This window comes from Equus caballus, chromosome 15, assembly GCF_041296265.1.
Source record: "Equus caballus isolate H_3958 breed thoroughbred chromosome 15, TB-T2T, whole genome shotgun sequence".
In the NCBI taxonomy this organism is placed as follows: domain Eukaryota; kingdom Metazoa; phylum Chordata; class Mammalia; order Perissodactyla; family Equidae; genus Equus; species Equus caballus.
This window is the reverse complement of record NC_091698.1, coordinates 20449327-20473030: the sequence shown is the minus strand read 5'-3', so window position 1 is coordinate 20473030 and position 23704 is coordinate 20449327. Positions and strand designations below refer to the sequence as shown.

General features: G+C 53.2%; 1 protein-coding gene and 3 long non-coding RNA genes across 11 annotated transcripts in view; 2 read left to right on the top strand and 2 right to left on the bottom strand.

Moving 5' to 3' along the window:
- The window catches only part of LOC111768023 (uncharacterized), a 51098-nt gene extending 49761 nt beyond the window's left edge, over nt 1–1337 (bottom strand). For 2 of the 3 annotated variants that reach the window (XR_011426258.1, XR_011426257.1), the window contains exon 1: nt 1071–1192. This is a non-coding gene — a long non-coding RNA (uncharacterized lncRNA). Of the gene's footprint in view, nt 1–1070 lie in introns of all 3 variants that reach the window. The other variant, XR_011426256.1, reaches the window with a different exon arrangement.
- LOC138917805 (uncharacterized) lies at nt 1224–2736 on the top strand. Of its 2 annotated transcripts, none has more exons than XR_011426259.1 (4): nt 1224–1530; nt 1756–1815; nt 2406–2455; nt 2597–2736. It is a non-coding gene; the product is annotated as an uncharacterized lncRNA (long non-coding RNA). The 2 variants fall into 2 exon arrangements; XR_011426260.1 differs by having other exon boundaries at nt 2536–2672.
- A 679-nt stretch (nt 2737–3415) lies between these two features.
- Nucleotides 3416–5106, top strand: POU3F3 (POU class 3 homeobox 3). Its single transcript, XM_023618496.2, has one exon. It carries the CDS (start codon nt 3478–3480, stop codon nt 4972–4974), a length of 1497 nt encoding a protein of 498 aa, XP_023474264.2. The 5' UTR covers nt 3416–3477; the 3' UTR covers nt 4975–5106.
- An 8055-nt stretch (nt 5107–13161) lies between these two features.
- LOC138917804 (uncharacterized) lies at nt 13162–20213 on the bottom strand. Of its 5 annotated transcripts, XR_011426246.1 has the most exons (5): nt 19775–20213; nt 17829–19277; nt 16919–17119; nt 15131–15548; nt 13162–13310 (listed from the first exon to the last, which is right to left on the bottom strand). It is a non-coding gene; the product is annotated as an uncharacterized lncRNA (long non-coding RNA). The 5 variants fall into 5 exon arrangements; XR_011426243.1 differs by having other exon boundaries at nt 16919–19277; XR_011426244.1 differs by having other exon boundaries at nt 15131–17160.
- Nucleotides 20214–23704: the final 3491 nt, after the last annotated feature.

The window sequence follows — 23704 nt, the reverse complement described above, 5'->3', positions numbered from 1 at the left end:
ATCGGCAGGAAAGGAAAACACGGGGTGCTGGCACCGACCATTCAAACGTCTGCACCTGGAGATCTCGGATTTATTCAATGAAATCTGTGTTCCATCTTTTATATATACATATACGCATACATAAATAGAAAAAGGAACCTTAGGGGAACGCAGGCGAAAAAAATCCGTTCTGTTTGGGGTTTGGTTACCACTGCCTTTCCGATCTATACCTTAGCAAGAATGGCTTTGCTAAAACCTACCTACGGTGGCATCTCTCCCCCGGCAAGCTGGAGCTGGACGAGCTCCTACATACGTTCTACGCGTCTACTGTGAATTTTGAGATCACGCAAAGGCTGCGTGGCTGCGGCTGGGCTGCAGAGCTCCGGCTTGAACCGAGTTCACCTAACTGCGCTGAGCACAGGAATTTTTCATGGGGAGAGAAGGGCAGCCCCGTTCACGTTTTAATCGGAGCACACCGGCGGCTCCGCGTCTACGTCCAGGGCCGCCGCTCGGGCGGCGGGCGCGGCAGGAGCTCAGGACCGCCAGCCGGAGGAACAGGCTGGGCAGCGGGCGCACCCGCAGCTAGGGGTGCGGGGTGCACATACACGCACACTCATTAGGAACGATGTATTTATTGAATGTCCGAGTTGGGTTAGTGCATTGGAAATCCCCGAGGAGGGTTCAATTTGCCCTTGTTTTCGTTGCCACTTTCTCTTTTTTCTTGGTTCGCTGCGGTTCCTCTGTGCAGCGTTTCCGCTTGGCCGCGTCCCCCCACCCGGCTCCTCCCGCCTACCCCGCGCACTCCCCCTCCCGTCCCCTTAACTCTTTCAGCCAGGCTGGGGCTGAGAAAGCGTTTGTCGCCGCCAGCCCCATCCACTACGCAAACCCATCTGAGACAAAAAAGAAAGAAAAAGCACCACCACCGTGCCTAAGAATAGCGAGCAAGCAAAACACCACCAATAAGCACACTGAAATACACACACACACACACACAATGTAAGCGGTGGAGGGCGCGGCTAGTGGAGCCGGTTCCTGAGGCCGGCTCCTGCCACAACGGGAGTTCCTAACGCCATGGGGTGGAATACACTTACGATATATCTATGGGGAAAGGCCGGGCTGATTGCTTTTCAAATACAACGCCTGGCTCCGCTGACCGGCACCTTCCAAACTCACAAGGGCACGCACGCTACTTGCACGAATCCCAGAGGAGGGGGAGGGAGGAAGGGAGGGAAAGGGAGAGCGGCAGAGAGGGGGTGGGGGAGAGAGCCAGCCGCGGCGGCGAGCGGTCCGTCTCGCACGCGCGGGCACCGCGCTGGTCCTGGGCTGCAGGTTTCCCAGATGATGGCATCCGAGAACTTAAACAAAGGGGGCCGCCGCCGGCGCGAAGCGGCTGCCGAAAGTTGCGGTGGCGGATTTCCAAGCAGCGTGGCCACGACCCGAGCTCTTGGCGAGGCGAGCTCCCCCTTCCCACCCCCGCCGAGACAGAGATGGGGGCCGGCCGGTGAAGGAAAAAGGAAACTTTGAAACCACTGGGGACACATCTGCCTATAGGTATTAACGTGAATGGCGCATCCACGCCGCGCGCTTTACTAATCTCTGGGCAGGGGGTGGGGGGCAGGGAGGGCGGCAACAGAACGCAGTACTAGCTGGAGTGGGTAGGTTGCTATTTTTCACGATTTTTTTTTCCCCTCTTCGTTTTCCTTCTGATTCTCCCCCTCCCCTTTCTCCCACCCCTCCCTCCCTCCCTTTTCTCTCCCCTTTCTTCCCCGTTCCCAGACCTATTGCGAATGCCCAGAACCGCGGAGGGAACGCCAAGGACTCGGCCGGACTCTAAGAGTTAAGATGTGGCGGAGGGGGTGGCGGGGGAGGGGCGGGGAGGAGAAAGTGGCGAGGGGGAGGGAGGCTGGGAGGGGGGGACGACAGATTTCCAGCTTCTACGACGCTCTGCCTAAATTAAAAAGCAACCAATCGGAACGGCCGGAAGGGGGGCCGCGCGTCCTGAGCCAGTCATTTCGGGCCCGCCAATCACCCAGCGGGTAGCCAATCAGCGGGGGCCCTGGTGCTCGACTTCCTTGTATTTGGGAAAGTGTGGTGGTGGGTGCGCGCTCGCGGCGGAGGGTAAACATTCGACAGTCCCTGCTCTGAGAGGGAGGGACAGAGAGCGAACTGTCAGATCCGAGCGAGAGCGGGCGGGCGACAGAGAGGGAGGGAGAGGGAAAGTGAGCGAGGGAGAGAGAGCGCGAACGAGGGCGCAGAGCGAGCTCCCACTGCAACTCCGCTCCGGCACGGCCAGTGCCAGCGCCGTCGGTGCACTCTACGAGCCGTGCAACGTGCCCACTGGAGTTGGTTGTGTATCAAGGATCCCCTATATGCACACAAACACCTCCACCTCCTCCAATGCACTCTTCTTCCTCCTCCTCCTCCAGACAACTGCTGGGAAAAAAATAAAACACCAACCCCAACCGTCAGCAACAAGGTAACAGAGCAATTCGACCTCATTTTTCTCCTGTTCAATTTTTTCCTTGTTATATTTGTTTCCTAATTTCTGCCCACAAGGAAAGATGTCGCATCAGACTGTGACTGTTGCGAGGAGAATGAAAAAGGACTCTTGTTTCAGAGGCAACCAAGAGCTCCGGCAATAGCAACTTCAGAGAAATGCACCATCGCAAGAAGTTTTCCTAGGACAGAACAAAACTTGAAACGCGAGGACCGCAGGGGGAGAGCAGGAGCGAGCCTCTCCTCTCCGCACACGCGAGCAGGCAGCATCACCACGCCTTCAAGGACGAAAAAGTTTTACTACTCTAAGGGAAAACGAGTGAAATGTGTTCCTGAGGAGGAGAGAAGAGAGCGGGCAAGGGAAGGAGCGGGCCGGCTGCTGGTCGTCCAGAGTTTGGTTGAGGAAGAAAGGAACGGCTTCTTTCTTTGTTGTCTCCCGTGAAACCTTCACTTAGCAGGTGGACGGAGCCCCGCGCCCGGGCAGCGTCGGCGCTCGCCGGAGGACAGGCGGAGGAGCGGGCGCCGGCGCGCCCCGGCACAGAGCCCCGAGCGCAGGCCCGCGCCCCGCCCGGCGAGCCCTGCTGGAGCAAGCCGACCGCGCCGGGGCTGGGGGGCGGCCACGACCCCCCCTGAAGGGGGTGGCCACGGAGCGCGCCCCCAGGAGCGAGGCCCCCTCCCCAGAGCGCTGCTCCTGCTGCTGCTGCTGCTGCTGCTGCTGACCCAGGCCGGCCGGCGACCCCCGCGCCCTGCCGAGCGGCCTTGCAGCTGCAGCCGGGGGCCGCGGCGGCGGCGGCGGCGGCGGCTGGGGAGGCGGCGGAGGCGGCGGCGGCGGCGGCGGCGGAGGCGGCGGGGCCGGCAGGGGCCCGGGGCGGGGGCGGGGGAGGAGGGGGGCGAGGAGGCGGGAGGCGGGGGGGCGCGGCGGCGGCGGCGGCGGCGGCCGCGGCTGCTGCTGCGGCGGCGGCGGCGGTGGTGGCGGCGGTGGGGTGGCGGGAGCGGAGCGGCATGGCCACGGCGGCTTCTAACCCCTACCTGCCGGGGAACAGCCTGCTGGCGGCCGGCTCCATTGTGCACTCGGACGCGGCGGGGGCCGGCGGCGGCGGCGGCGGGGGCGGCGGCGGCGGGGGCGGCGCGGGGGGCGGCGGGGGCGGCATGCAGCCCGGCAGCGCCGCCGTGACCTCGGGCGCCTACCGTGGGGACCCGTCCTCCGTCAAGATGGTCCAGAGCGACTTCATGCAGGGGGCCATGGCCGCCAGCAACGGCGGCCATATGCTGAGCCACGCGCACCAGTGGGTCACGGCCCTGCCCCACGCCGCCGCCGCCGCCGCCGCCGCCGCCGCTGCCGCCGTGGAGGCGAGCTCGCCGTGGTCTGGCAGCGCCGTGGGCATGGCTGGCAGTCCCCAGCAGCCGCCGCAGCCGCCGCCGCCGCCGCCACCGCAGGGCCCCGACGTGAAGGGCGGCGCCGGCCGCGACGACCTGCACGCGGGCACCGCGCTGCACCACCGCGGGCCGCCGCACCTCGGGCCCCCGCCGCCACCCCCGCACCAGGGCCACCCGGGGGGCTGGGGGGCTGCCGCCGCCGCAGCCGCCGCCGCCGCAGCCGCCGCCGCCGCTGCCCACCTCCCGTCCATGGCGGGGGGCCAGCAGCCCCCGCCGCAGAGTCTGCTCTACTCGCAGCCCGGAGGCTTCACGGTGAACGGCATGCTGAGCGCGCCCCCGGGGCCGGGCGGCGGCGGCGGCGGCGCGGGCGGCGGCGCCCAGAGCCTGGTGCACCCGGGGCTGGTGCGCGGGGACACGCCCGAGCTGGCCGAGCACCACCACCACCACCACCACCACGCGCACCCGCACCCGCCGCACCCGCACCACGCGCAGGGCCCTCCACACCATGGCGGCGGCGGCGCGGGGCCCGGACTCAACAGCCACGACCCGCACTCGGACGAGGACACGCCGACGTCGGACGACCTGGAGCAGTTCGCCAAGCAGTTCAAGCAGCGGCGCATCAAACTCGGCTTCACGCAGGCCGACGTGGGGCTGGCGCTGGGCACGCTGTATGGCAACGTGTTCTCTCAGACCACCATCTGCCGCTTCGAGGCCCTGCAGCTGAGCTTCAAGAACATGTGCAAGCTCAAGCCTCTGCTGAACAAGTGGCTGGAGGAGGCGGACTCGAGCACCGGCAGCCCCACGAGCATCGACAAGATCGCGGCGCAGGGCCGCAAGCGCAAGAAGCGGACCTCCATCGAGGTGAGCGTCAAGGGCGCGCTCGAGAGCCACTTCCTCAAGTGCCCCAAGCCCTCTGCGCAGGAGATCACCAACCTGGCCGACAGCCTGCAGCTCGAGAAGGAGGTGGTGCGGGTCTGGTTCTGCAACCGGCGCCAGAAGGAGAAGCGCATGACGCCGCCCGGGATCCAACAGCAGACGCCCGACGACGTCTACTCGCAGGTGGGCACCGTGAGCGCCGACACGCCACCTCCGCACCACGGGCTGCAGACGAGCGTGCAGTGAAGGCAAGGGCCGCAGCGCGAAGAGGGCCGCCGCCGCCGCCAGCACCGCCCCCGCCGCCGCCGCCGCCGCCGCGCCGACCCCGCACCGGGGCGCACCGGGCCGGGCCGGGCCGCGCCGCCGCCCTCCCCTCCGCCCAAAGACAGGCATGCCCGGCCTTGGAGGAAAAGAGAGCCGGACCAAGAAGACATTTTTGAAGTCCAAGGAAGGAGGGGCAAAACAAACAAACAAAAGCATAATAAATACCCGGGCTGTTTTATATACATATATATAACGAAACCGGAAGAGAAAAAGGGGGCGACCCTGAGATCTCGTCTATACTGCGGTGGTGTTTCGTTTCCTTTCTCTTTTTCTTTTTAAAGAAGGGTGAAGATGCCTAGCGCACCAAAACTGCACTCGTGAGGTTTCTCCCACCCTGAGAAGTCCTACCCGGCAGCGGTGGACAGCACCTAGCACCTGCCTCATCCTCTCCTCTTAAAAAAAAAAGGAAAAAAAAATCGCATCCCCTTTCCCACCACCCCCTCCCTCCAAAGGGCTGCCTGCAGTGATCCAGCAAAACTTTGCCTCTTGGGAGCGATCTGAGAGGAAGCAGAGGCACCGGGTTTAATCAGGGGATGCTTCTGTGCTCCGGGACCCTGTTTTTCTTGGCCATATTAAAGTCATTGGGGACAAATGAATTGACTATGAAATGGGAAGGAGAAAAAAAGAACAGTCTCCAGCAAAATATATATATTCACAGCTTCTGAAATTAGCAGACTGTATAGCAAAGCCAAAAGAAAAGAATAAGTATTCTCAAAGTAACCTTGGAAATAAAAGCATCACAAAAGAGCAGAGGGATGGGCGAGGGAGAAGGGGACGTCCTCCGAGGAGTGGGAGAGGCCCGGGCCGAGCTGGCGCGCGCGGGCGGACTGGGCGCGGAGCGAGGCCCGGCCGCCAACCCCGGCTTTAACGGCTACCACTCGGGCTTGGGCGGACGACGCCTAAAGATTCCACCGCTAATATTTTTTTTATTAATATTTTTTATTTTTTATTTCTGGACTGACTCAGATAAAGGGATTTAGAAAGACTGAGCACCAGCCGCTGCGCTTCTCTGGACTCCTCTCCTTAATCCGTTGCCAACTTTGATTGAATGGGTGCTGTGGATGTGATTATATAATACTGCCATTTCCAAGCAGTGTTTTTGGTAGGTTTTAATAAACAGACTTTTCAAAAGACGGCAATATAGAATTGTTAGATCCATTGTTGATCTAAAAATATTTGCTTTATATTTTCATTAAATGACTTCTTTTAATATTTTATTCAGAATACTTATGAACTGCTGCAAAACGGTAATTTATTTTTCCCCAGATCTTGTATTACGTGTTTTTTTCAGACGAGCACAAATCAAAATGAAATGAAAATATGGACAGTTGTTAGGTAATAAGGGTATCTTTTGATGTGATCATTTGATTGTAATTTAATTTGAGTAGTGATTCCGTAAGAGCTGATCGAGAAAATAAATTTGTTAGAATGAAATAGTCTGTGTCTGATGCATAAACACTGTGTGGGAAGAAAAGAGTTCTTTAGAAAATATTTTTTTACTAATGCAAATCCATAAGTGATAGCGCTGAGGAAAGCAGGGCCCCCTCCACCGAAGGTCTGTTTGGAAATCTAGAGGGAAGGACAGTCATGACAGAAACTGATAGGACTTTCACAGTGTCACTCCTTGTGAATCCATCAATTCCACAATATGTTTCTCTAATTTTAGTGTTTTTAGTGTTTTTAGGTGAGATTGTCCAAATACTAGTCCTTTTCTTGGAGATACCTGTGTCCTTTATCATCTTTATCAGAGGATTGGACTACATCACCAGTAAAAATGTGCCAATTGGTTATTAATAGTTAATACAGACCCCCCCCCCCCCCCCGCCAAGTTGAGCCTCTCTTTTTCCTCTCATCCCCCCACCATATTGCTATGTCCCTTCCTCATTTTCTGAAGACTAATAGTTGTGAAGAATACCTTACAAGTCTATCAGATATTTTATATCAATTACTTCCCGTTAATAACTATGTGTAATTAAGTTTAAGTTATTGAGCTGTTTTGGGGTTTTGTTCAGTTTGCTTTTCCTATAATGAAAGAATGTAGTTCCAAAATCCTAATTATGATCCACACTGCATTCCCCTCAGTGTGATGACCAGCTCAGATTTAAGATTCTGCATTTCTGTCTTTCCCCAGGACAATTCTGTATCTTCTTTACTGGTGCTGGGGGTTTTAGCTTTTTTGATCACTCTTTAGATACACCCTGCAGATCGGTCACATTTATCAAGTCAATGCATCAATATTTACAATGTGGGAAATGAAAGTGTAATGCCTCACGTTGTAAGTACTAAAGACGCAAAAGGCTCTGCTTAGTTGAGTCCCTTCATATTGTACTTAAAAAAAAAGTATTTATGGGTGATAAAGCAATGATTTTATAGATTAATTTCCCCCAATCTCATTTAGCTGTCACTCACTTCTTGCCTTCTTCTCTCATCTTCAGACCCTCTCCCTATGCTATCGATGCAGGGGTTAAAAAACCCAGAAAACTGTGAGAGCAACAAGGAACTGTTATTTCTTCCAGACAGACCCTGTGTCACTTTCATAAATCAAGCCCAGCCAGATGGCCGTGTATTGGGTTGCATTATTTTAAACACCAAATCGTACTAAAAATCACAATCATTTTGATTTGTGAAATCTGAAAAAGGCCATATTTATTAAACAGAGAGAAGGAAAAAAATGAAAACAAGAAACCGCAATTTACTTTTCTTTGCCTTCTTATTTCCTATTTCTCTTGCTATTGTAATTTCTCTGCTCAGCAAATTTACAGTCTGGAGTCGGGGGTGGAGACAAACCTCATCATTTTTTGAGGGTCTACAGGGGCAAGCAAAGAGGGCCTTACTGGAAGGCTGAGCATTGGGTGTGGTTGTTTTCATACGGTGGGTACCACTGGCACGTGAGATGAAATCCTGTATCCCCTACAGGAATGGTTGTGGTGCAGTAGACAGAGACTGGGTCTATTTAAAATTTTAGGAGGTGTTTGCTTACTTGATTTGCCTGACAACAAAAGAACTAACATTAGATTTCACACTGTTTTCTATTAAAAAGCATCCTTTGCTGATTACTTTGGAAGAAGCCCTGATTTAGGAGCAGCAGAGTAACTTTTAATTGGAGAGGCTGGGAAATCAAGCCCATTTTATTTCATTATGTTGCATTTTTTAAAGTGAGCTAATGCTTGCACTCCGTATTTTAAAAAATCAGCCCTTTGAATGTATTTACAAAATGAAATTCGTGGTTGAAAAACAAAAGAGGGCAGATACAACTGAGAGGTTTTGTGCTAAGGCTTATATTGTTACACATGTAAATAATGAAAATATTGTTATATATCACCAGATCTTTTTAATGAATTTGGTCATTGTGTTCCTTTGCAGCGCAAGTGTCTTGTGCTTCGTAAAGTGCCCATTTGTTTCCTCCATTTCAGTCCACCCCCTCCTCCCCTTCCAACCCAAAGGAAAGTGACAAAGTTCTGTTCCATCAATCTGGCTAATTCCAAGCTAGGCCCATTTATAGTTTGCAGTGTCCTGTGGCTCTTGAGCCTGTGCAAGGCCCAGTCACCTCATTCACCCAGCCATCTTCCCGTGCAAGTCTGGGTGATTAATCATTCAAGGTGTATTTTAAATAGTCACTTTGCTGTTGTTGCTCTGCCTTTTTTCTTTCTTTTTAAGTACTTAGCCAAGGACTACTTCTTTGTTCCAAAATACAACTATTCATTATTGATCTTAGAGATCCCCTCTGCTTCCCTGAAGCCTGCACTGTTTGCTCATTACCATGCTTATAATCTGTTTTGTATGAATGGTTTTCAACATTCCGAGAATAATTGGTTCTAATATTAACTGCAGTATATACTATTGATAGTTTTATCGATAAGTGTAATATTTTAAATAACTTTAACAATTAAATTTGTTTTTTAAATTATATATTTGTAAAGTATTTATCCTGTTGGAAGCAACAATATATTGTTGTATTTATTCGTTTATTTTTGTAATAAATGATCAACCTCTTCAAGCTAAATCAAAAATGACACTTTTATATATTTATACAAAATGCATTTTAAGAGATGGGCATATTTGCACCAATTTGTATGTAAATCGAGTAAGATCCATCAATAACTGGTAGCTTGCAGAATTAAATTGAAGGAAGAAACATTCTCCCCACATGGAGTTTAGTTCGCCCAAGTTCCAGGGTAATTAATCAAACTCTAAAATGGATGCAACAAGTATTGGCACTGGATACAGACTTGAAATTAATTATTTAGGAGGTGGACCTGGTTTTTTTCAAAGTAGAAGGATAGAAATGAAAGAATTCGCTTCTGTCATGAAACACATGTGGCTGACTGGAACGGTCAAAACCGATGCTATGTATCAGTGGTAAAACCTAATACCTGGCTGTGCTCAGACATCTATGCTGGGGAAGGGTGTTGAAAGAGAGTTAAGACTTTGAGGCTATCAGTGACCAGCAGCAAGGTGATGTAGGAGAAAGAGTTGTGTTATTTATTTTTTAAATAGATCCTCTTAAAATGGCTCAGAGTGAAGAATCTCTTTCTCCTATTCCTGCTTCTAACAGCAGAAACAGTCACTACAGGTGTTGTTGTTGTGTTGTTGTTGTTGTTGTTGTTGTTGTTGTTAAGAGAGATACATGTAAGAAGTGTGGGGGCCACCTCTCCAGCTCTCCAAGTTCTGTAGGTCACTTGGTCATCTCAGTTCCTCAGGGGGCCTGTTCCGAGGGCCTGAAGGTCACCCACGTGATCTCCTGGCTGCCGGAGCCCCACCGTGGGCTTGATCTTGATTTCAATAAGGAAATCAGAGGGCTCTGGGTTTGCCTCCTGAACTTTCCAGTGTAGGAAAGGAAATAGTGCAGAGGCTGGAAGAGATGGATGGGGGCGGGGGCAGCGGAGATAGCAAGAGGGGTACTTGTGTAATCAGATTCTTTGATTTTGTTAGCCTGGCTCATGGCCTATTAATTAGATTACTCTCTCTTTCATTCTTGATTTCACATCCGTGTTTGTTCCTGTGTCCTAAAATGTGGGCGCGAGCGTGGCGAGCAGGAGCCTATGATGTCACTGCCGGCCAGCGCTGGCCGCCTGGCCTTCTGGAGGGCTGTGGGGTGCGTTCTTTATGAGTCGGGTCTTCCTCAAGGAAGAGTCGGCTCTGGAAGTGACCTCAGAGGGGTCTGGGGAGAGGGCAACTGGCATTCTCGCGACGGCACGATGTGTGCGCTAGTGTGTGTGAGCGCGCGCGTGTGCGTGTGTGCCGCGTGCCTGTGGGCGAGGGTGAAGGGAGGGGCTGCGGAAATTCTCAGCCTGGACTCTCAAGCCCTAGGGACGCAGACGGCTTGCTCAGGTGCAGAGCCTGCCTCCAGTGGAAATGGGAGCGCAGAGGAGCAGAGGAAGGTGGTGCTGGGGACTCGGGGCAGCGGGCGTCAGAAGCCCAGCTTCTTTCTGGGACGCAGGGCCTGCCGGCGCCGAGGTGGGGCGGTGGCGGTCGCGGTGGGGTGGCCCGGTCCCTGCTTGGCCCGGCCCAGCCAGGCGGCCTGGCCGGAACAGCTGCTGCCAGTCCCACAAGTTGTTTTCCTCGTGGCGACCATTCAGCAAAACGCAGGATCCTTTCTCAAAGATTTAAATTTCGCGGATGAATTACCATACACCGGTTGCTTAGCAACTAAATTCAAGCAGGGCTAAGAATATGCAAGCTTTTTGTATTCTCATTAATAAAAATGCCACTCTGACACAGCAACCCGACTTTGGATCACTGCAACTTCTGTAAAAGCCGTAGGAGAATACAAACCGATCCTGCCATTTAATTACAGATCAAAATGGCTTGAAACGCGATGTTTTGTTCATCTATCTTCCTAAAAGCGATGTAAAAAATAACGGCTTTTCAAGAGCAGTAGTAAAGTCTTTCTTTCTTTCTTTCTTTTTAATGGAGTTGTCTATCGTGGTTAATGATAATTGTCAACTGAAACTTTTTGAAACACAGGTTAAAATTACCCTTTTCATCAAGATTTCTCCTCTCCCCCTCAGTTCCTATCCTCTGATCCTGCTCTCCCTTCCCAGCCTAATAATAACAATTATTATTATAATTCTGGAAATATGCACGCAGGCTTTGGGAGCCCGAAAGACTAACGGGCAGTTGGCAGAGCGATCGCCAAGGCTGGAGAAAACCTTCGAAATTGAGGAGAGAGAGAGGGGAAACTTGTGACAGTTTCCTTGGAAGGTCAGGGAGTTGCTGACTCCAGTCTTCAGGTTCCAGAGGTTCTGGAGGTGACTTTGTGGAACGCCTGTGGCCCTCCGCTCGCTGTTCGCGGATGTTTAGTGCTGGGGTGCAGCCCCCTCTCGCGGGGAATTCAGTCGCCGCCTCCCCTTCTGCGCCCGTGGATCCAGAGGCGCTGGGCTCGGGGCCTGCTGCCCCGGGCTCTCCGGATCCGTCTCCCCATGCCCCAGGCCTAGACCCCCGCCGGGAAAGTAAAGCCGGAGCTGCGCTCCCTGGGCCTGCGAAGACTGAGGCCCAACTCGGAGCCCAGAGCCTGGGATTGGCCTAAGGGGGCACTCTGTGCCTCTTCCCGAGGGGCACCGCGCATGGAAAGGGACGCGCCAGCTCAGAATAAGGGTCCACCCCTTCGCAACAGTCCGACGAGGGGCGGAGGGTGGGGGACTCCGAGAGGATGGCCTGGTGCGCGGGCAGGTCGCATTGTTGGGGACGGCGCCGCGGTCCGGGCGAGTTCCCGGGGAGCCCCGCGCTGGGCCGGCGCGTGGGGGCTCGGGCGCCCCCCGGCCGCTGGGCTCGCTGTCTCTGCCCGGCCCGGCCCGGGGCCTGCGCGGCGCCGCTGCGGGGCCGCCGGGCGAGCGGGCCGCGGGGGAAGGCAGGGGTGCCAGGCGGCGGGGCTGCCCCGCCACCGGCCCGCAGGGGCGCGCGCCCGCTTCGCCTCGGAAGCCGCCAAAGGAGGCCTTGGTCAGCTTTAGAAAGATCCAGGGGCAAAAGTGAAAGTCCCCAGATTGATTCCAATAACATTCCCAGGGAGCCGACCCCCTTCGCTCACGCTGTGGCAAACGTGGGAACTTTCGAGGTGACTCTTCCCCAGGTCAGCCTGGACGCGGAAGGCTAATGAAGCCCCCAGTGACGCAGTTTAACCCGATTTCCTTCTAATGAGTACAAAAAGACAGTGGGGATCAAACTGTAAGTTTTAATATTTACTGTATTAAGTAGTCAGAGGCATTAGAGTTCGTTTTTCGGTAAAACATACGTAATAGACAGGAAGCCGCTTGTTTACAAATACAATCGCCCTGGACAAGCCGCATTCCCTGTACGTCATTCATTGATGGAGTTCGTTCCTTCTCCTCCCCTTGGAAAGAGAATTTTTAGGTTTTAAAAGTGTCTGGATCTTGGGGGAGGGAAAGAAGAGTGGGTAGTTTACCTGTCCCTTGAAAAAGGTCTATTCCTGTCTGTGGGGACGTTAAACAGCATAAAATAACCATCTAAAAGATATGGGGAGGGGTTTTCCCCCCTTTTTACTCTTCAGAAAATGTTTCTTGGTCATGGTTGCTGTCACCAGAGTTTCCCAGTGGAAATAAGCTGGTAATATAACCCTAGTTGGTGTGTGTGTGTGTGTACATGTGAACAAATCTAAAATTTAAATAACTTCAGCTAGCTGGGAATATACCAAAATTTTATCCATAAAACTCACTTAGTTGCCATAGTTTTAGAAATGTCTGTGGAAATGTGCCCGCCGCCCTCCCTCCTTCCTGAGAGGAGTTATACCTAGGGAGATGCTGGCATGGCTTCCTAGCCACCAGTGTAAGCCAGTATCACTTACCTGGAGAACCTGAGGCTCATCTTTTTTAATTCAGAAAGCTTTCTCTAACTGAATCCCCTTCCCCTATGAGTTGGGAAAGGAGCATTGTTTGGGAGAGAGCTGTCCAGAGGAAGGCAGAAGGAAGTGTTAATCTCTGGGTGACTCCTGAGTCGTGAGTGAAAGTCAAGAGCACAGGACACACCTGAGGTATGGCTGGGACTGTGTGAGATCCCAATATGAAGCATGTTTACAAAGGACCAAAAGAATGATATCAACTGTCGTCCACATTTCATTGTTGTAGTTACAAAATAACAGGACAGACACTCAGAGAAAGTAAAAACACTTTTTTAACACAAAAACAAAAGGACAAGGGATATTCTGATGAAGAGCTTCCTGGGAGATGGCACATTAGTTCTGTCCTCCAGGACTGCCTCTCAGGAGAAGGCAAGCCCATTGAGTTGGGCTGGAACATCACACTCTGAAATAGAATAGATATTGATTTCAAAGAGCTCGCCTTGCACCAGCACTAAAATAAAAATTGCCCTCAAGACACCCAAGTTCAGACAGGGCGACTTCGAGGTATGAGGGGCCGGGTAGGTTCGTTCCACTCCATCCCCCTAAGAGTCTTGGAGGGAGGCAGTCTATTTGTCGTTTACATTTCCAAGGTTGAAAACTCTCCAGCAGAATTTTAAAAAATAAATTAAATAGGTCTAATCAGAAAGTATAGTATCAGCCAGAAACTAACAGAATGAAAATAAACGTGTTACCAGCTTGGTCTTAAGAATCTGTAGGTTACAATAGGGAAAAACTCATCAGTGAGCAAAATAACATCTACAAACTACTTTTAATTCACATTTTCGGAGGAGAAATCTTTCAGGATTGCTCAGGCAATCCTACTGATTATACTTTGTACTCCTTGACTATTTCTTCCAAACAGGGCTTTAAAAATGGTTCAAATGAGAAATGTCTTTAACTCTTCTAGAAACGATTTAATAGTTGTTCTGGATGTTCTTAACACAAGAGAGATGCTAAGCAAGTAGCCTTGAGTCCAGTGAAGTCTGGGGGAGTGGAAGAGGTGGATGCTCAGAGGCACGAGCAGCCTGCACCTGAAGTGGGCTTTCTGCTTCCCATGCGGAGGGCTGGCGGAGGCCAGCGCTATTTACACATGTCCCTGAGCCCTCAGGCTTTCCTCTGTTTGTCAAAGAGGAGGGCCTGCAGGTGAGAGGGTGGAAGCGTGGGGAGAGACCAAAAGGCAGATCAGTTACCTATCCCCTTTGTTCCTGAGCCTTGATCTGGGACTTCGAGAAGGGGAGTCAAAGCCCCCAGGGAGTGAAGCCTCTACCTCCATTTGCATCACCCTGACACCCCCACCTCCACCCCACCCAGGCCAGAAAGCCATGTGCTGGCTGATCTGGAGCAAAATGGTAACTTGAGGAATCCCTGTGTGAGTGTGTTACATAACATACAGAACGTTCTGCAGGGAGAGGTGCTCACACTTGATTTTTCTCCAAATCACTATGTGCAGGAAGAAAAGATTAGAAAGGAGGAATGAAGACAAATTAAATTTTTAAAAACCTATGAGGAAATGTGTAGCCATATGTGACGATGCATATAAGCTATGTGCATGTGAACAGTCATTACTTTCACTTCCTGTGCACCACAGCATCCTTCAGACACCCTCTCTAGAGCTGTACTTTGGCTAAAGAGGAGTCATACCTAATTTGGGGGTTAGGGGGAGGGCACTCGTACCCAAAAGAATACTGGGACCTGGTTGCCTGTTGCCAGTAGGAGCCAAGTTGGTTCAGAGCTGTGTTATCCTCACCCTGCTCTTTCTGTCAGAATCCTCAAACCCTTGCTGTGGGACGGCAGGTTACCCCCTACCCACGCACCCTGCTGTGCCCACCCAGTCACCGCTGCCAGTGGCAGGAGAGCTACTCATTCACCAGCAGCAGGACTCTGACCCTGCAGCAGCCCAAGGTCACATCCAGAAAGCCTGTTCTTCCAGGCAGCCTCACCCCAAAGGCAAAAGCATTGCAAACCGTGTTCATTTGCTCCGAGCACGAAGGGGAGATGTAACCCAGGGACGAGCATTTTGTAGGAGAGGATCTGGAGCCAGGACAGTTGATCCGGGCAGATCCCCTGAGCCAGGCCTTCTCTGAAGGGGGAACCGGGAGGAGGAAATGAGAGGGGGGAGTGGAGGGGCCGGGAGGGGGAGCTGCTGAAGGCGCGCAGGCTGACGAAACTGTAACAAAGGATTCTTGCAAAAGTAGTACCAAGGATCTTTAAAGGATCACACACCTTACAGGCGTATCCCCAGCTCCCGGGACATAGAGTCCGTTGATTGTTCCCCTGGGTTCCGCAAACGTGCCTGGGCTGTCAATGGTGTGGGGCTGGCTGCCCAGTTTTGCAGCCTCGGCCCCAGCACTCCTGCAGGCCCCGCGGGCATGGGTGGGTGGCTGTGCCAGGGCCCGCAGAGCCTTTGTCGTTGGTTGTTCCTGGGCGGCCCGGTGAGGCTGTGGTCTTGTTGGGCAACATACCTCGCCCTTGGTTGGCCCCGGGAAGGTCGTGGGCTGCAGTCTGGTCTGGCAATGCAGACCCAGAAGCGCTCCACAAGCCTCCCTGCTGGGCGAAAGGGAGAGCGCTGGAGAAGCCGGAGCCCATGGGGTTGGCGGGTGTCTGAGTCCCCATGACCTTTCCAAGGAAAGCAAGCAGGACACTGTGGAAAGAATGTCCCCAGGACGCGCTGGTAGGTAGGGAGCGCACGGAGGCTAGATGGGCATATCCCAACGCCTAAGCCTGGGCACTCTGCCCCTGCTGAGGCTCCCCCAGGACCCTCGTTCCTCCGACCCCTCTACCCCGCGCCTCCCGCCGCCACAGAACCCTGGCGGTGACCCTGCGCCGGGCAGCGCAGCCCGGGCGTCCATCTGATGGATAGGAATGGATGGATAAGAATTGGTGCCCCAGCACCAGGGGACAGGAAGCGTTGAGACCAGTGTAGGAGAGGGACTGAGTGAGTGAGGTGAGGAGGAACACCACAAAGACACTAACTTCGCCCTAATGCCCACACTGGGCTCCTGAAGACTATCAGTGTGGCTCCCATGCACCTCTCTGAGTTGGTGGGAGATGCTTTTTTCTGGGAACTCGGTGGCACAGGAGTGGGGCTCAGTGCAGACACTCAGGAAGTGAGAAGTTCAGGGTCTGAGTTTGGGATGAGGCGTAGGTGGAGGCAGAGGTGTCCCTCCACCAGTTACAAAGTGGGTGATGAGTGAAACTTTGAGAGAAGGATATAGGTAGGTGTAAAACGTGGTCACTGATTATCCCTCTATTTCATGGTGTCCCTTCTCTTTAATTCAACCCACGGGAAGCCCCTCAGAGTCTTGCAGGCCTCAGGCATCCAGCTGCCTGTGTCCACCCAGCCAGGCCTCCCAGCTCCCTGAACTGCCCTGAGCACAAGGTCAGCCAAAGCTGGCCCGAGTCCTCAGGCCAGGCCTCCAGACACTGCCCCAACTCCCCTCACCCCAGCTGGCCTGGGCTGGGCTGGAGCTCCAACCTGCAAATGGCCCCTGCAGTGGGGCCTGCTCAAAATTCCAGCCAGTCAGCCCAGCATGGCGGAGAAGGCTGGAGGCAATGAGTGACACGGGCTTCTACCCCTGGCTACATACAAGTGCAAATGAGATGCATTTTGGCTGATCAGTCCACTGTATTTTATGCAACTTAATGTGTCTATGTCTTGTCAACTCTTCTAGTCGGAAAGAATAGCAGAAAATTTTTAAAAGAATTTTTTGTGTGTGTGGTTTCCAACTACAATTCCATACAGGGAGATGGGGCGAGAGTGGAGACAAGGAGGCTTGCTGACATGAACAACGTTATATAAACCCTCCTAAAATGCAACCTTACCCCACAAAGAGGAAAGGAAAAAGAGGTGGGGTGGCTTATGGTTGCTGACAAGAGACCTTGATGAAACTAAGTGGATTCTGGCTGAGAGAAGTTTAAAGCTATAACATTTTCTTTTAAGAAACAAAATTCATTAGAATTTACTTGGACAGATCTTGCAGGGGGCAGATCAAACTCCTTCTCCAGGCTTACCTGACATCGAACAATGTGAAGGGGCCTCTTGGGGGGGGGGCAGTCTCAGGGGTTCACCAAGAGTGGAAAGGTTTTCTGATGCCGTAGGGGCCCAGTCTGGGTGACAAAGTGCTTCTCTCCTCTTTAGATGTCAATTTCCGAACAAGTTCTAAGTGTAGGAAACTTGCCTCCAACTCTCACCAGATTCCCAGGAAAGGTTTCCTGAGGAAACAGTCCTCTCAGACCCAGGTGATGTGGTCCCCCTGTAAGGTAAGGGGAGGGGCTGGCAGGTCCCAGGGACCAAATGGCCTCTGGTGTTATTGCCCCAGGCCACCTCCTATGGGTACGCATGAACACTTTGGGAGAGCTCTGGTCTTTTTTTCAGCACACAGCCCTGGAAGTCCCGGTAGGACAGCCAGAGAGGACCACAGGGCCAGCTCCACACTCCACACCTGCCCCTTCTCACAGGTACTTCTTGTCTCGGGCTTGTCCACAGCTGACCCCAGGAGGGGCAACCGCAGATTTTCTTAGCCCTGTTCCTGGGTCCTGCCCCTCTCGCTCACTCCCAGGCTCAGCTGTAGGCAGGGCCCGAACTGCTGGGAGTTAACAGGAGCTGTGTGCCAGACTCTTGCCCCTCTTTCAGGGAGTTCTTATGGTGCCTCTGGCTTCTTAGGGACAAAGGGAATTTGTTGTTGACATATGAAGCTGCCCAGTTAAGGTCTGCCTCTGGGGTCGGTGACCCACTCCCAGAAGCTGTAGTAGCCTTACTTTCAGGACTCAGGGTCTTACACAGGTTGCTAACAGCCTGGGCCAGGCAAAAGGGTCATGTATCCAGGGAGCCACTGAAAGGAGACTCCCCCAGGCCCATTTCATTCAGGGGAGGTTTTTGGATCCTGCAGGTGTCCCAGATTATTCCATGCCACCCTGTTACCTGTGGAGGATTCCTTCTCTGCTGTATTCCTTGGCTGAGGTGTCAGATGGCCTCGCTGCAGGGCAATTAACTCTAACAAAATAGAATGGGGAGGGGGTCATGTGCTTCGCATCAAGAGAAGGGGCCATCCGGCACTGTGAAACTATCCAAACCTTTACACTGCTCAGCAGAGGAGTTTGTGTGTCGCAAGCAGCTCAGGTTTCTGCCATGCAGCCTGGGCAGTTCCATACCAGCCTGGTAGATACATCCAAACCAGATGTATGCTGCTGCTCTGGGCTTCCACCCAGGAGCCGAGGTGCCAGGGAGATGCCCCAAACAGGACAGACTTGAAATTCTTTGCTCCAACTCACCCAGTGTCCTGACAGGCCAGCAGGAAGGGCTGGACTAGGGAGCTGTGAGCAGAAGACCTACACTGAGGTGAATTACTGGCTCCTGCAGCAGCCCAGTTGCTCAGCCTGCCTGCTTCATGGTGGTCGATAAGAGTCCCCTAAGCTGCCCCCTTCCTGTCTTCTTGCTCTGGATGCCCAACAGCAATTTACTCCCTCCTTCCATGCCTCCTCCTCCATCCCAGAACGGAGCATGGATTTCTATTTGGGATAAGAAGGGTGTCGATAAAGAGGCAAGGTGGAGCAGCAAGCCATCTTCAGTAATAAATAAGCCCAGCCACAGCAGCCTCGACACCCGCAGACTATTCTCACTAACTTTTTCTTTCAAACCGTCACTCAGCTTATGATAGGCCCAAAGCATTTCAACCCATGAGCAAAAAGAAATTTTCAAACCTAGACCAAGTTTTTTATTTCTCCTTTGCTCCTGAGTTCACCATCCAGCATCCCTATATCCACTACCCCATCGGAAGGTTTAAAACACTTGTTCCTTAAAATCCACCAGGATTTTCAGCATTACCAGAGTAACTGGAGAGAGAACACACCCTCCCTACCCCAATTCTGCATCCAAACCAACTATATTGTAATCACCGTCATCAATTACACTTTGCCTAACTTGACACAGACAGCAACGCAGACTCCGTTATTTACCAGAAGTAGCAATAAACTTTACTGAAAGAAAGAAATTCAGCATCGACTATGGCATACGTACTGGAGAACTCTTTGAAAACATCAACTCTATCTTCTTATCTCCTTTATTGGGGTGGAGTGCTGTAAAAATGTTAGGTAGCAGAATTTTGAAACAGCTTGATTACCTTGAGCAGGTTTGGCGTCCTTAACTCCAATCATTAGTAATAAAGTCATTAATAGGCATAATTGGTATTTGATTGCTTGATCTGATTGGTGCTGTATTCACGACCCGGTTTGGTTTCACGGGCAAGTACAGGTGGTCCAGAATCAGTAAAGGGGAGCCATTTGCAGGCAACTTTTTCAAGCAGAAGGAAAAGTACTTCTGTTATATTTGCAGACGTGTCTCACACATTTTTTTCCGGTTTTTGTAAACTATCTAAGAATAAACATTACAGATCTGGGTTTTAATTTCTCCAGATGGGATCATAAAGTACCTAGGAGATTGTTTTTAATATACTACAGAACTGAGGACACATGGCTGCTGTTCACACTAAAAGCCGAAAAGAAACTCAATGCGAAAGTAGAAAGAACTGAACCGCTAGCGGCATCGAGCATCCGAGCAAGTTCACTTTATTCCTTCGCAGGAAGAGGGTCAGCGGCGGCGAGAGAACGTTTCCCCCGGGTCTTTGCGGAGGGCCACGGCGGCGAGGCCGGCCAGACTTCCCCACCGGCCGGCCGCCTGGGCTCAAGGGGCTCTGCGACCTCTCTTCGCTGATCACCGCCCCCCTCCCCACACTCTTCTGTGCTGGGGTCTTCGGTTCAGCCTGGCTCCCCTTTTCGGAACCCTCCCGGAGAACCTCCTTGGCCAGGGTGCCCTGCCCTCCTCTCGCCTGCCCCTGCGCCGCCGCCCGCTCCCCCGCGCTCTGGACTCACCCGCGCGGAGCTTCCACTCCTCACAGGCAGGAAAGCGGCCTCAGTCGGGGCGACACTTGAAGCCACGTTTTATCAATACCATCAAAGAGCGGAGCGCACGTTAGGGCTCTGCGCTCCCGAGCCCGCTCCTGCTGAAAGCCGGGTGTAGGGGGAGGGCGGCAGGGGCGAGGAGTCCTCCCTCCAACCGCGATTTCAGCTTTCTTATGGAAATGAACGCGACGGCCCGCTCAACCCGAGCGCGGCTCCCGGTCCCCAGCCCCTTCCTCCCGGCCCGTTCCTCCCGCCGCCCCCGCCCCCGCGGCCCCCGGGGCTCGCCGTGGCCGGGAGGGGGCCGCCGCTCTGCGCCCGGGCTGCGCGCGGGCTCCAGGCCGGTGGGCTCCCCTCCGCCAGGCCGGCAGGCGCTCGGTATTAAATATTCATAGCGATCTCTACTTTCTTAAAGGAGAACCTACCGAGCGGGAAAGTTCACGGCCAAGGGAAGGCACAAAGGAAGGTCTCCGCTCCCGCGGGTTCGCTCTCCAGGCTGGGGAGACGCGCCCCTCTCCGCGGCGGCGCCCGCTCAGACGGACGCGGAGGAGAGAGCTGGGGAGCGGGACCGCCTTATTGTCAAGTCACTTTTCTTGGAGGGTGTGGAAGGAGAGAGGAACTTGGTGGCGGACAGAGAGCTCACTCTCAGATCCCTAAACAGGTTTTTGAGTTTTTGTTTGTGTTTTAATTGGCGATCGCATCTTACGCCCGAGGGGCCCCAGGGGCTTTTGTAAGAAAGAAACCTGTTTGGCTTCACCCGGGCTCCACCTGCCGTGGGGCCGCCAGAAAGTTTGCCCTGTGAGGTTGGGGAGACACGCACGCACGAAGTTTAGGAAGCCTCGCCCTGAGCGACAATTTCTTTGGAACGGTTAAAACGACAACACCGGCACCTGCCCGCTTCCCAGAACAACGGAGCCGGGCGCCGAGGGCCGGCGCTGCGGCGGGCGCGCCTTCGAGCCTCGGGGCGCGGCCCAGGCCCGGCTTCTGCCCGCGAGCGCGGGCGGCCCGGGAGGGGCAGGAGGGGACCTGGCGGGAGGCCGCGGGGCTCGCGGGCCGCGCGGAGGCCCTCCCGGGAGCGCCCCCCGCCGGGCCGGGCCGACCCGCGACGGCCCCGCGCCGTGCCGGGGCGACGCCCGCGCGCTCACACCCGCTCACGCTCACACCCCGCGGTTCTTTTTGTTCCGGGCCAGGCTCACTTTCACAAGTGGTTAGAAAGTCTTGGGCGCCATCTAACGGGAGCAGCAAAAAGTTGACGCCGGGCGGAGGCCAGGACGGCCCAGGCGCGGGGACCGGCGTGGAGGGTCCTCTCTCCTGCCCTCTGCGCTCTCCGGACTTGACATCTGCCCCGAGACACGCCGCACACACCCACGATCGGGAACTCCGGAACCCCCCCGGAGCTCACCTTCCCAGGGGCCGGGGAGCAGCGCTCGCCTGCCCCCCGGGACCGTCCTCTGCGCCCCTGCCCTCCCCCTTTCCGCGTTCCCCCAGGCCACAGAAGAGGAAGGATCGTCTTGCACCTGCCTTAATAGGACCCTGGTGTCGTTCAAGATCTCTCCTTTTCATTTTGGCCCGCGATGGAAAGTCCCAAGAAGCCCCAGGCAGGTGCACCTATTCCCCCCCCCCCCCCCCCCCCGAAAGGAACAGCCAGGCAATAAAGAGGTCTCTAGGCAAAGAAGCTTCCAGGGGGATCGGGAAAGGAGGTGAAAGAGGGTAATGGTACCGAAGCAAAAAGCAAGTGCCCAAGTGAAGGAGATTTGGTCCTGCAGGGGCCTCTGGAGAGTCTCCCTGTCTCCTTCGAGGGAGGGGCTGGGTTCTTAGGAGCTGTCCTTGAACTTGGGAGCTGGTCTGGGGAGGAGTGTGACAAGTGGTGAGGCCCAGGTGGAGCCTCTGGGGAGGGCAAAGGAAGCCAGGGGCAGGAAAAGATGGAAGAGAGGGACCCACCTACCTTGAAGGTGGGCTGGAGCCTTAGGAGGCCCAGGCCTTTCCTGAGGCTTCCAGGCCACTGGGAGGGCCAGTGGTCTGGGAGATACAAATCTGGGCCACGTGCTTCTGTCAGATCAGGGCATCTGGCAGAGTCTAGGAAGGGAGCAGAGGGCTGATGTTCCTGACCAGCTGTGAAATAAGGACCAGAAGGGAAGACACGTGCCAGTCAGGCCCAACCCACCCTCTCCTCAGATGGGACAGCTGCCATCTGTGCTGCTGTTTAACAATGTGGTGACCTATCTCTGCCTCCAGGAGGAGGACCAGAAGCAGGCAAGGACTGTCGGCAGCCTTAGACACCTGGTGGTTGGCCCTGGTGATGCAACCAGAGGTGGCTGGGCTGGAGTCTAGATTCAGAGGAGAGCAGTGAATCTGGTCGGTGTAGGCCCAGAGTTGTTAAAGGACTGTGAGCCTTTCACCTTGTCTGCTTGGATTATAGAAGGGAGCATAGAACACCTGTTCCCTCTCAAGGATGTTATGAGGGTAGAACATAATGTCAGATGTACAAATATTTTTTATTGTAAAATACATATAAAATTTACCATCTTAAGCATTTTATGTGTATAGTTCAGTAGCATTAAGTATATTCCCATTGTCATACAAGCATCACCACCATCCATCTCCAGAATGTTTTCATCTTCCCAAACTGAAACCCTGTACTCTTTAAACACTGACTCCTCATCCCCTCTCCCCCAGCCCTGGCATCCACCATTCTGCTTTCTGTCTCTATGATTTGACTCCTCTAGCACCTCATGTAAGTGGAATCACAGAGTTTTGTCCTTTTGCATCTGGCTTATCTCACTTCGCATAATGTCCTCAAGGTTCATCCGTGTTGTAGCGTGTGTCAGAATTTCCTTCCTTTTCAAGGCTGAATAATATCCCATTATATGGATAGACCACATTTTGTTTATTCATTGATCCATTGATGGGGAGTTGTGTCGTGTCCGCCTTTTGGCTATTGTGATAATGCTGATATGAAAGTGAGCGTAGAAATATCTCTTTGAGATCCTACTTTCACTTCTTTTGGGTATATCCCCATAAGTGGGATTGCTGGATCATATGGTAGTTCTACATTTAATTTTTTTAGTAACTGCCATAGTGTTTTCCATAGCGGCTGCACCGTTTTACATTCCCACCAGCAGGGCACAAGGGTTCCAATTTCTCCACATAATCACCAACACTTGTTACTTTCTGTTTTGTTTCTTTTTTTTTTAATAATAGCCACCCTAACGAGGGTATCTCATTGTACTTTTGAAACATTTCTTGAGGTATAAATATACAAACATAATGAAATAATCCTAATGAGGCAAATTCGCTACAGGTTATAGCAGGGCAGAAATATCCTGGAAATTATTTTAAATCTCTGATCTTTAATTTTTGAGTCCAGTTCTGGAAACAGAAGAGGAGAAATGGCTAAGATAGAGGGATACACAAAACTAACCCTATTTGATGATCACGTTTTGGCCTCTCTTTCCAATTATGAGCTGGGCTATGGTATTAGTGAGCCCTATTCTTTCTTTCTTTCCAGAAGGAGACCAGAGATTCACCCTGTCTTAAGTAGAGAGGAGAGAAAAAAAATTGTGTTTGTCTTCTTCCTGGATTCTTTGATTTGTTCCAATTGAAAGAGACACTCGTATCCCAGACATTGGCTGTAGATTGGTGGAAATCTCTGGGGTCCTTTTTTCTAGAAAAGGGCTGAGAAATAGCAAGTGAGCAAGCAGGAGGCTGTTATTCTCCTCCAGAATTCCCAGATTCGGGAGCTGTCTCCTGTACAGAGCACCCCTTCACTTCTCTCCATGGCCCTATTGCTGGTAACCTCATGCCGGCCTTATTTAGTAGTTATGTGTGGTGTATTTACAAAGTACTCTATTATCCTTTTTCTTCTTTTTTATATTACAGCCTGGGGAAACAGGTTAGTGTTTT